We start from the raw sequence: 12,349 nt of genomic DNA on the forward strand, positions 1-12,349 counted from the left end.
TATTCCGCTCTGCCAACAGACTCCTGCTGGCTTGGTTCTCTCATTATCGTGAAGCGTCAGGATGGACTCCTCAATGGAACTCTCCACATCACCTACAGGAACCTCCATGCCGACGCGTTACAGATTTTTTAAAATTGTAGTGATTGGGGATTCGGGAGTTGGGAAGACATGCCTCGCGTATCGATTTTGTGCTGGGAGGTTTCCCAACAAAACAGAGGCCACTATTGGTGTCGACTTTCGTGAGAGAATTGTCGATATTGAAGGGGAAAATATTAAGGTCTGTTAAATTACTTTTGGGTTGTTTCAGCGTGGCCATCCCATTGTGCAGTTAGGTGATATTTCTTTGCAAATAATGTAGGCTATAGCCTAGCATGTTTTATTTTAAAAGTCAGTTGATGGCAAACATCTTTAACTGAAATCCTGTATTAGGCTACAAATTTGGATGTTTTCTGGTTTTCTATTAAAGCAGTCGGGATAGTCTACTGGTGCAACATAAACACTGTTTTAGTAACTTTTTATATTTTAGCCCTCATTGTATTGAATCATTGTCAGAAAGCAGAAGATGGCATTTCCTCAATTTTTTTTGGACGGAATTGTGCAACGGCGAAACTGGAGAATTGTGCTCTCGCGACCTGGTCTATCTACACTCTTACAAGTTTCAATTAAAAATGTGGCCTTGTCCAACTTCTGTAGAAAAATCCGCACATTGATTCGGACTGTCGTTTGGTTCCGGATCATAACATTAACAACCGATTTTAACATCCCACACCTAATTGAAATTCCGTTTACCTTGTATGAAACGAGAATGTTTTCTAGCAACTGCCATGGATGCTGGATCAAGGTAACAATGGCTCTTTATGCACAATGTGGAAGTCATGCCGTTTTAAGCTAAGTTAGCCCGCGGTGTGCATTGGATGATAACCAACTAGGACTTCGACTTGTGATCAGCGTAAAATCACGAGAGCGGACAGTACGTTTTATCAGTGTCTGGTTGTCTAATACATTTCCTCAATAGGGAAAACACAATAATGGACCACACTATGACCATTACATCCATACGTAAGCTTAATTTTTCAGCGAATTACTGCATTTAAGACACAATGTGGTTACTGATCCATCCTTATGACATATGTTTGTGTGTGATCAACTATTTCCCATATTTTCACCCATGTTCCAAGGTATGAGTCAGTGCAGCAATGGGAAGTTACACAATAATGTCAGTGTGAAGCAGGAGCTCATGCATACATGCTCCACTGTGTTTTCTGCTCCCTATGTTTCACCTCTCTCTCTCTCTCACACAGATTCAACTGTGGGATACTGCAGGTCAGGAGCGCTTCCGCAAGAGCATGGTGCAGCAGTACTACCGCAGTGTGCACGCCATCGTACTGGTCTTCGATGTGTCCAACCCTGCCAGCTTCCGTAGTCTCCCCCTGTGGCTGGATGAGTGCCGGCGGAACGCACTGGGCCAGGAGGTGCCCCGCATCCTTGTGGGAAACAAGTGCGACCTGGTGCAGGGTTCCAGTGTCTGGGGAGGAGTGAATAGTGAACAGGTGCAGAGATTTGCTGAGGCCCATGGTATGCCCTTCTACCTGACCTCGGCCAAAGGTCCCGAAGGCCAAGGGGACCATGTTGAAGCCATCTTTGTGTCACTGGCTCACAGGCTGAAGAGACAGCGGACGTTGTTGGCTTCTTACTCACCACAGAGCGAGGCACTTCAGAGTTTTAAGCTACCATCGAAAAAGAGTACGGAGAAGGAGAAATGGGCCTGTGGCTGTTAGGAATGACATGACTACCTTGTTTGACTGTAACCCACTGGGACTGGTTTAAATTGTGCTGTACGCTTGGTAGAGGAGTGGAAGACTTTGAGAAATAGTTTTAAAGATTGGGTGGGGCTAGAACGGACTGCAAAAGAAAAACATTCCACTACAGGCTAAGAATTGGCTTCTATACGGGTTCATGATGTGGTGTCATGTGAAGACTCGCTTGTTTGTCTGGTGTATGAGGGGAAGTGGGAGAATAGTATGTCCTTATCCTTCTAGATTTCAACCTTGCCTGTTCTCAAACCAAAGAACAATGTGAATATTCTGATCACTTGGAATACTGGGCCTTCAGAATGTCAACTATTTTCAGTACTTTCACAAGTGTTTGTGTGTATTTTACCTGCTTTGTCCCTCTTTACATATCCTTGTTTTATAAAAAATGATGGTACTATTCAATAAAGAAACCAATCATCTCTCTAAACATTTATTTTGATCGGTAGTCCACGGGAAGTCCTGTACCTGTTTTATTATTGCTGCACCAGATTCTTTTATACATCTTGGTTATCAAAGGTCATGATTCAGAATGGTACTTCTCTGCTGAAAATGTCAGAGTTAACTCCTTGTTGTGTTACAGCATGTATTTAACGAGGTGATCCTCTTGTGGCTTTATTTTCTAACAACATTTTTACATCCATTATACACTGGGTGCAGTTTGACCAAAAAAATATCTGTTTCAGCTCAAAGTTTTGTGGATCTTGAGGGTGCTGCATAGTTACACATACCAAGATTTCAACTCATGTGGTTAATGGGATGATTTCCACAAAATGTCAGTTGTCATCACCTCAGAGAAGATAATGTTTCACATCATCAAGTGACTTGCTGGTGGGAACAATTTAATCCTGCCTACGGGAAATTAAGCAGCTTGTGTTAGTGCTAAACTCTTACAGGCACAACCTTGTGTAGTGTCAGGGTGTTTGGTCATGTGTCATGCTCTTGTCTAGCCCAGGCATACACGGATGGCCTATTTTCCTTGAACTCTAGCAATCCATGAGGCCTGTTCATGAGAAAAAAAAATTGTCCTCACTGAAATGTTCCATATAAAGTCTGGTTAATGCATAATTGCAAATATTTTTGTGGTCATCAAGTCTAGGCCATATTTTAAGTTAAAGAAATTTGAATTTGACTTGAGTATACATGTTAAGAGTTTAGTGCAATTCAAAAGGAATGTTAGTTTTATTGGACAAGATTTGGTGCGTAGCTGTGTTCCTAGAATAGAACATGACAAATTGTGGAACATTTGGCTTTTTTGAGTGTATCCCATCAGTCAACAACAGGCCAGATTACTGAAAGAAATGTTTCAGCCACAAAAACAAAACAAAAAGTAAGAGGACTCATGGTATAGAATAAGGCGATAGCATAAGTATAGCATAGATGTCAACAAGCTGTTAAAAAGACAGAACCCCCGCAAAACAGCTGGACCAGATGCTGTCTCTCCACCACAATAAGGTACTGTGCGGACCAGCTGTCTCAAATGTTCACGGACATCTTTAACACCTCACTGGCTGAATGTGTGGTACCTGCCTGCTTTAAAACATCCACCATCATCCCCGTTCCGAAAAAGCAGAGGATCACAGGCCTTAATGACTACAGACCAGTCGCCCTGACCTCTGTGGTAATGAAGACCTTCGAGAGCCTCGTGCTGACCCACCTCAAGGCCATCACCAACCATCTCCTTGACCCACTGCAGTTTGCCTACAGAGCCAACAGGTCTGTTCATGACGCAATCAACATGGGACTCCACTACATCCTCCAGCACCTTGATTCCCCCGGCACCTCTGCCAGGATCCTGTTCGTTGATTTCAGCTCGGCATTTAACACCATCGCCCCAGCTCTCCTCCAAGACAAGCTAACACAGCTGAACGTGCCTGAGCCCACCTGCAGGTGGATCACTGACTTCCTGTCAGACAGGAAGCAGCGAGTGAGGCTGGGCAAGCTTGTCTCGGAGACTCGGACCATCAGCACTGGAGGCCCACAAGGCTGTGTGCTCTCTCCTTTACTTTTCTCCCTCTACACCAACAACTGCACCTCCAGCCACCCCTCTGTCAAACTCATAAAATTTGCAGATGACACCACCCTCATTGGATTAATCTCAAATGGGGATGAGGCCGCCTACAGAAATAAAGTCGACAGCCTGGCTTTCTGGTGCAGCCAGAACCACCTGGAGCTGAACGCTTTAAAAACTGTAGAGATGGTAGCAGATTTCAGGAGGAGCCCAGCCCCAACCATCCCCCTCATCATGTGTGACTCCCCAGTTAACATGGTGGAGTCTTTCAGATTCCTGGGAACAGTCATGGCACAAGACCTAAGGTGGGCGGAGAACATCACCTCCAAAATCAAGAAGGCCCAGCAGAGGATGTTCTTCCTTCGGCAGCTAAAGAGATTGAACATGCCGAAGAAAGTGATGATGGAATTCTACACAGCCATCATTGAATCCATCCTCACCTCTTCAATAACCATCTGGTTCGCTGCCTCTCCTGCAAAGGATAAAAGTCGACTGCAGCGGATCATTCGGTCAGCCGAGAAGGTCATCGGCTGCGACCTGCTGTCTCTTCTAGACCTGTTTCACTTAAGGACCAGCAAGAGAGCAAGGAAGATCATCGCTGATCCTTCACATCCCGGTCACCACCTATTTCTGAGTCTCCCATCCGGCAGAAGGTTCCGGGCTATTAAGACCAAAACCTCTCGCCACCTGAACAGTTTTTTCCCCACGGCAGTTGGGCTCACAAACAAGCCCCCTGCATCACACTGACTCTGGGTTTACGTACTCAAATTAACTGTAGCTTGCCCTTCATGTGCCCAAATTATTTATTATTATTATTATTTATTATTTTCTTAAAAAACATTTGTCCTTTGTTCTTGTTTATGCTTTTGTGTTGTTATGTTATGTGTTATGTCTTATGTCTTATGCACCAACCACACCAAGTCAATTTCCTGTATGTGTGAATATACTTGGCCATTAAAAGAATTCTGATTCTGATAAGGTCACAGCCCTCCTTAACATCAACAGTACTAGGGACTTGCTACATTCAACACCATTGTGACACTACTAGACTGGATATGCCAAACAGATGTTCCCTGCATTCATTATTGTGATCTGGAAATTATCCATTGGATTTAGTTTGGGCTTAGATATAGTAATCAGGCTTTTAACCCAGTTTTATTTGAAGTTGTCCGCTAGAACTCTGTGTGATGCCAACTAAATATTGATAGTAAATTAACGATATCTAGACCAGTAAGGTGATAATGCATCATATCCCCAGGGTCCTTTTAACTTATTAACAGCTAATTTTAGCACAACTTTATTCACATTATTTGATAAATGATAAAACGCACCAAAATATGGCATTTATTCCGCAGCAGCTATGTAATAATCACATTTCCACTGAAAACTAATTTAATTCTTCCCCATCTAAACCAACCCAATATGTTCATAGATGGAGTTTTGGTCCGAAAAGCAGACTAGCTCACCTCAATAACTCGTTCAACCAGACCAAAGAAAGAAAGAGACACAAGATGGCGCTAATGCAAAGAATTAAGATCCGTCTCCATCTGTGACTAAACATTATGTAATTTTTCAGTCATTTGTCCACATTAGCCTTTTTCATTATTTCGCATCGTTTCGATTGTACTTATACATGGGCTAGCATATACCATATAACATATATTTTCTCTATAACTCTTAAAGTTAAAAGTTCTGTTGCCCTTTTGATGTTGCAGTTTCAGCCTGTGACCGAATCTTCACTAGTAGACTTACAACGTTTGAAATCACACCTTTAAAATAAATCCACCCCAATTAATTGTATAGTACAGTATGTGTTAAGGCCTACAATATAGAATATGTTTTGTAAATAGCCTTCTGTATATCTAATATTTATATAATATTTCTTTTCAGATGTGATTCGCACAATAGGCTAATTCTACCTGAAACACAGCAATCAGCCTCGGCCTATTATTTAATATTGTAGGCCTACTAACATTCAAAGTTTACTGGGCCCATAGACAGGCCTGTGAAGTGGACACCAAAATGCATTTCTAACTTAATACTGCAATGTGTAGTCAATTTGTACAAGTCTTTTCAAATCCTCTTCGTGAGCGAGGACACAGGGCCAGGCAAGCTTTCGTCACGCGTATGGTAACGACTTATGTAATTAAAGTCCATCCACTTTAGACGACCTTCCTAGTCTTTGAAAATGATGGCCTAATCCATTTAAACGTCACAGGGGGTATCTTTCTATTTGAGTAAACACAGCAGTGTTATATGCCTAAAGATCACAAAGTTCACTGAATAGTCAAACGTTCCGACTTCACTTATCTTACCAACGATTGAGGTAAAGAAGCCCGGGCCTACGAAAATTGGCAAAAAGCTGCAACCTCCTCCCCAACACAGACAGACGAGCAGTAAAACACAGCAGCCCACTACGCATGTTTAAAACGTTGAGAAAAACAGAAAACACAAGCAGTTGGGCAAGTTGCATTTTATTGCAACTTCGTTGTTGCTCTTTTTGTGTTTTCCTCCTTTAATTTTCTGACCACGTGTTGTCGTGACCTTTCCCTGTGTTGCTTATGACGCTTAAAAGAGGGAGGCGAGAGAGCAGAGAGAATTCGCAGGCAAGGGAGCCACTAGTTATCTCTGCGCTAGTCATTCATTGAGCCTCCCCTCTCCCCTCACAGAGCATACAGACTCGCCACTGGACCGAGCAATGATGTTGTTCTGCAGAACGGCTTGGCAGAGACTCGGCCCCCTTGCGCGAAAGACTATCGGACCACTGTCCAGAAATGGTAAGATGCGTTCATTTTTAGTCACTCAAACCCAAAACGTATTGATTTCATTCATCGTAAAACCGACTTTGTTTCGCAGCAAGGTGTTTGACGCGTGTCACATACAGGCCACACAAGTAGGCTAGATCAGATTTTTTTCGATATTGATTGGATGATGGCTTTGTTTTTATTTGTAATACACGCTGTCGTTAATTTTAAGAATCAATGTAACGAATTGACATGGTGCAAAACACTTAGATGGTTAGGTTTAGTAATTCGCAGCTTTTTGCTGAATTATGTAAGACACCCATCCCGTCGCTAAAATCTCTGGTCTTATGCAATATTCAAACGTGAAAGGTTTAAAAAATAAATAAAAATACTCGCCGACAATGTAACGTAACGCTTTAAATTATAGTTGTGTAGCAGCAGCCGGCCATTGTGTAGTCGACTTGGGGGTGTGTCCGCTTGCTGCTCAACTCTCAGAACATTGAGTTCTTCACTTTGTGAAGACGAGTTGGGTATTCCCAGAATCGCAAAATGCACCGTAAATACGCCCTGAATGTCTGACGCATCGATGTAGGACATAAAGATCACCTATGTAAAATAAGATGTTTTGGTAAAGTGAAATGTTTTTAAGGTTCCACTGCCAATTCCGCACGTATTGGATCTTCATCCACGCAGAACAAAGCATTCTAATTATTTTACTCCGAATGATGTGTGCTGTTCCAACTCGAATAACAGCCATCAGACAACTATTTAGAGAAAATTCCAATCTGTAGGCCCAGAGGATGCTTTCCAGCGGTCAAAGTCTTTGCCTACGTGACTTACATAATGTCTGTGGATTTTAATCGGGATTTCAGTTTGTTTTTAGAAACCAAATTTTCCAATACAAACAGCTGGCCCACACACCCTCTTAATTTGTCCCCCTCGAGCACAGGATATTTGATCATAAACGGCTTCATTCTTGTTTGTGGCAGTTTCCGGTGTTTAAAAAAAAAGATATGGATGACTGAACAGCAATATCAAACGACCTTTCCGTCGTTTAGACGGGCACCACTTTGAGATGCGCTCCCACTATAAAATGGCTGACTCAGCACTCTCGCCATTTGACATGTTGAATGCTTGTGTGTTAAAACAAGCGTGTTTTGCACATCCTTGCCTCTAAATCTACATTTAAAGAGTAGGTGAATTTTCTGTTTTTGCTGACATAATGGGAGGCCCCGCAGGTATTGCATAACAACCGTGCAGGGGCATGCACTCCCTGACCTGTGTGCAGTAGCCTACTCCCATGTTCTCCCATGTGCTCACTCGGCCATCATGGATCTTCATGCAGGGAAGACCGTCGTAATTTAAGTGGCTGACGTAAAGCACATGCATGTTCACCCTGACATCTTTGACCTATGCTGAAGCTTAGTTCAGATTATGCACATGACACCAAGCTAGTCTGCCTGTCCCCTCATTGTGGTGTATTTGTATGTTTGATAAGTTTTTCTGTTAATTTACTTCTGGCTTCACTTTGATTACCCTCTTAGGCTATTCAAACTGTAGGATTCTTAAGGAATGTTGTTGCATACATGTTGTTGCTTTGTGTTTCCAATGTCCCATCCATATAAATATATTTAGGATGACTTTAGGTTTGACCCATGGTTTTATGATCAATGGCCTGTCTTGTTCTGTGTAGGCCTGTTGCAAGTTAAGGGACGTGTGTGCTTTGCATGGAAACAGGGTGAAATGTGAACCTATGTAACTATGAAGGAGGGAGGGAGTGAGCAAGCAAGCCATGGGGGAGGGGTAGCTTGAGTGGAGAAGCACTGTTGTACATTGTGTTCTTTTTGCCATGCTGTCAGAGCAGTAGCTCAGGCAAGTCCTCCTGTCATGTCAGTGTCATGTGAAAGTCATACATGTCTGCACTGTTCAAAGTCTCAGTTTCCCTATGAGCTGTGAAATTGGTGCAGTTGTACAGCAAAATCAAAAGGCATCCCACCCTGGATGCTGTGTGAAGGGCACTGCTGTGTAGACACCGTATGTTTTGAGAAGCAGAGGAAGTGTTTGCAAGGAGATTATGGCAGGAAAAGGAGCTAGCTTTCGTTTTATTTTTGGGTGCCTATAAGGGACTCTTAAATCCTATAAACGGATAGCTCATCAACCAGACTTCCAGTGCCCGGCAACACTGGAACCCATTTTGGGCTCTCTACTAATCTTCTGTTCTGACTTATCTTTTTTTTGTTCTGACCATGTATGTCATGGGAAAAGCTGGTTCCAGCTCATTTCTGCTTTTCTCCTGATTTTTCTGCACAAATCAACAAATGGAAGTCCTGTTTATTTTTGCCATTTCATAATCTACATTTAAACCAGACCTGCAGTGACGTAAGCTGCGCTTCTTCCTGCTTGATGACACCTTACGTTGTCATCATTACCTTGAGTTCCTATCAGTATATGACCACAATGCATCTGTGACACCTTATTTAGCCCAAAGTTTTTTATTTTTTTTCAATGTTACTCTGCTAAGCGGATGTTTTCCCCTTCATGTGTTTACTTCTTGAGTGTACTGATGTGAAAAGTACTCCCTTTTTTTTTTTTTTTTTTTACCTCACAGCAGTCCCTGCACGAACCATGGCTGGGGTTCCGGGAGGCCCTAGCATGAACACAGCTTTGGTCGTTGTTGGTGGAGGCTCTCTTACAGCGGCTCTTATATATGTGAGTGTCACTTTGTTCATTTGTCCTTCATTTGACCTTTTTTAGTCTGAAAAAGTTGTGTTAAATGCACTTTCTTGTGTCTCTTATTTTCTTGTGTTCTCTTCACAGGCTTACAAGACGGTAAACTCAGACAGTGAAAGATACTCTGACAGAATTGCCGACATTGAGGCCAGGCCAAAGGGTAAGTCCTATGCAGTGCCTTAAAGGCCTCGCCCCATTGTCTCCTGTAAAGATCATTATTTGAACAAATTGATCATAATTAAGAAGGGGATGACAAGGGGCCAGAGATGAAAGTGGGGACTGGGAGTGATATTTAGCTGTGAGTAGGGTTATTGCATATTCAGTGAAATCTGTTTATTCCTCACAAAAATACAGAGCATGCTCTCCCCTCATAGTGTGCTCTGTTAACTGGACAAGAGAGCTGGTGATTGGGTGTTTTGGCTATGCCCTTAGGAAGCTACTAAGGTGGAATAATCAGAGTGAATACGATTAATCTGACCTGTCAGGACTGATTTTGATCTTCAGTTTACTGATCTGACAAGGGATCCCTAAACCCATGGCGGGATGCCCAGGGTTTGGGTGATGGGGGTAGGCTTGTCCATGCTCGACCAATTTGTCTGTTTGGTGCGATCAGTCTGCTTCTCAGAGCCAACAAGCAAGAGACTGTTTCATAGTCACACTAGAATGAAAATAAACACATCTGTGTTGAAGATTGTGTGGTGCCTGCACATTTCTGTTTGTATGCTTATGATTGGACATTTTTTAACATGATTGCATTTTTTTATCTTCATTCTCAGCTGAGGAAGTGGGTGAGTACCTTAAGGTTATGTCTGCATGTCTGCCTTTTCTGTCCTCCCATTACTGTCTCATGACACTTAAATGTAATGCTGTATACATCTTGCCATGACTTGTCTCTTAACTGTGAGACTTGCAGTATGGCGATGGTGTAGGGTTTGTCAGTATCTGTGCTCCCGGCTGATCGAACCTACAGTCATTGTCACTGCCATTGCTTTCCTGCACTAGTTAAGCTACACATGGTTTAACCTGACGCATGTTTCTCTTCCTTTTTTTCTTGGTTCTTTTGATCCTAGTTTGTCTTTGCTCTTTTCCTACCCATCCCACAGACGGGATGTGGATATTGCATGATCTTCCCTCTACCATCGTTTCCCTTTTTAATTTGAGTGCTTAGATAATCACAAACTGACTTTCTTAGTATTCCAAAGCAATTTGAAGCCATCACAAATGTTCTTAGCTTTTGACTTGATGAGAAAGATTCCAAAAATGCTGAAAAGAGAAGGGCAAATGTACTCTATTTTCTTTAAGCTGTCGACTTTGGAACTTTGATTAAGTGTTCCTTTCCTTGGGCCTTATCTTGAAGTACAATTTGTTAACTTTTCTGTCACTGGTTCCATAGTACACCTCTACTTTTCTTGGTAACTACCTTAAAGGTCTTTTTTTAACAGATTGGCAATAGATTAGGGAAACTGCGTTCATTTTAAAGTTTCATTTTGATCTACGTTCATCCAGTATAGCAAGGTACTCTTGTCAGACTCTTAAAATAGACACAGGTAAAAGCACATATTTGCCCCATGGCTTTATTCTTATGAACTGGCATCTTTGCCCTTGCATATTGAGTAAGTCGGTTTCCCCAGAACTGATAACCTTTTCTTTTAGCATGCTTCTTGTTACGCAAGCAATCAGGTCTATTCTATACGGGTCCTTTTCCCCCACTTGAACTTGGATGTGGCTATGTTTGGACTCTATGTGTGTCTTTAACGTCATTTTGGGATTGGGATAATCCAGGTTTACAACAAGCAGCCTTGGCTGATTTGTTGCTGAGTGGAAATAGACTGTCAATATTTATGTACCGAGATTGAAATGGTGCACTTGAGCCAGGTTTTTACAGTCTTTACATTCATTTTAGTTTTTTTTTGGTTCAAATAGATTTAGTTTTTTAAATTTATGATCTGTTTACCTGCTAAGAATCAATTGTTGTATGGCGTGCGGTTTGCAGCCATGCCAAACCAGAGCTAATCTGCCAAAGCTGTGAGTGTGATGCATGCAAATTAGCTTTAGCGGGCTACCACTCTTTACTTTCTATTTCTGCTGTCAAGTCTCAATTCAAGTAATTTTTTTTTTTGGCTCCATTGAACTTCACTGATACCCTTTTAAATGTCTTTCTTTGTCCTTTTTTATTTTCCCCTTCCTGTAGGAGTGGTAGCCGCTGTTGCAGAAGCAGCCCCTGTAGAAGAAGCAGCCCCTGTAGAAGAAGCAGCCCCTGTAGAAGAAGCAGCCCCGGTTGTAGAGGAAGTAACGACCCCTGCTGCTCTGGTAGAAAGTGCGCCCATGGAGGAGGAGGCGGCTCCAGCCCCTGCTGAGCCTGTGGCAGAGGAAGCACCAGCCCCTGAACCGGCTGCTGAAGTTGCACCAGAAGAGGCACCCGCAGAAGTACCTGCCGCAGAAGAACCTGCCGCAGAAGCCCCCGCCGAGCCTGAGGTCGTGGCTGAAGTGGCATTGGAGCCCGTCGCCGTGGCAGAACCCGCAGCCACTGAGGAGGCCCCGGCAGCCGAGGCTCCCGCCGCAGAAGAGGTGGCAGCAGAGGTGGTAGCAGAGGTGGCGGCAGAGGCCGCACCAGTGGCAGAGGCTGCCGCAGAGGAGCCTGCAGCAGAAGCAGTTGTGGAGGTCGAGGCTGCCGCAGAGGCCCCTGCAGAGAGCTCTGGTGAGGCCCCTGCAGCAGAAGCTCCAGCAGTTGAGGCTGCTGCTGCCTGAGCCTGTCTACTCAGATGGGGAGGGTGGTTAGAGCTGTGGCTTGTCATTTCCCCACCCCCTACACAGCCCCAGCTCCCTCAACAATTTACAATAAGCTGCAGACGTGGATATTTTAATGGTTATCTCAGCGCACCCCTCATTTCCTTTTATATTTCCCATACAAGAGAAATTTGGATGTTAGCTCCTGTCTCCTAATATTCTTTCTACACACTGGTATTTACCTTTGGATGAGAGAGGCTAAGAGTAGCCTAGTGGAGGAAGAGAGGTTGTATCAGAACAGTACAATTAAATAATATCCTGGTAGT

At 43.2% G+C, this 12,349-nt stretch overlaps 2 protein-coding genes across 2 annotated transcripts; both read left to right on the forward strand.

Moving 5' to 3' along the window:
* Positions 1–61: 61 nt before the first annotated feature.
* LOC308363766 (ras-related protein Rab-33B-like) lies at positions 62–1,778 on the forward strand (the record flags this gene model as incomplete). The annotated part of the gene is made up of 2 exons (XM_080836616.1): positions 62–277; positions 1,302–1,778. The coding sequence occupies 2 exons, from the start codon at positions 62–64 to the stop codon at positions 1,776–1,778; spliced, it is 693 nt and encodes a 230-aa protein (XP_080692742.1).
* Positions 1,779–6,501: 4,723 nt separating this feature from the next.
* LOC308364703 (uncharacterized protein) lies at positions 6,502–12,349 on the forward strand. Its single transcript, XM_080837921.1, has 4 exons — positions 6,502–6,599; positions 9,175–9,275; positions 9,384–9,456; positions 11,488–12,349. The coding sequence occupies exons 1-4, from the start codon at positions 6,521–6,523 to the stop codon at positions 12,042–12,044; spliced, it is 810 nt and encodes a 269-aa protein (XP_080694047.1). The 5' UTR covers positions 6,502–6,520; the 3' UTR covers positions 12,045–12,349.

The sequence above is a fragment of the Sprattus sprattus genome, assembly GCF_963457725.1.
Source record: "Sprattus sprattus genome assembly, chromosome: 4".
In the NCBI taxonomy this organism is placed as follows: Eukaryota; Metazoa; Chordata; class Actinopteri; order Clupeiformes; family Clupeidae; genus Sprattus; species Sprattus sprattus.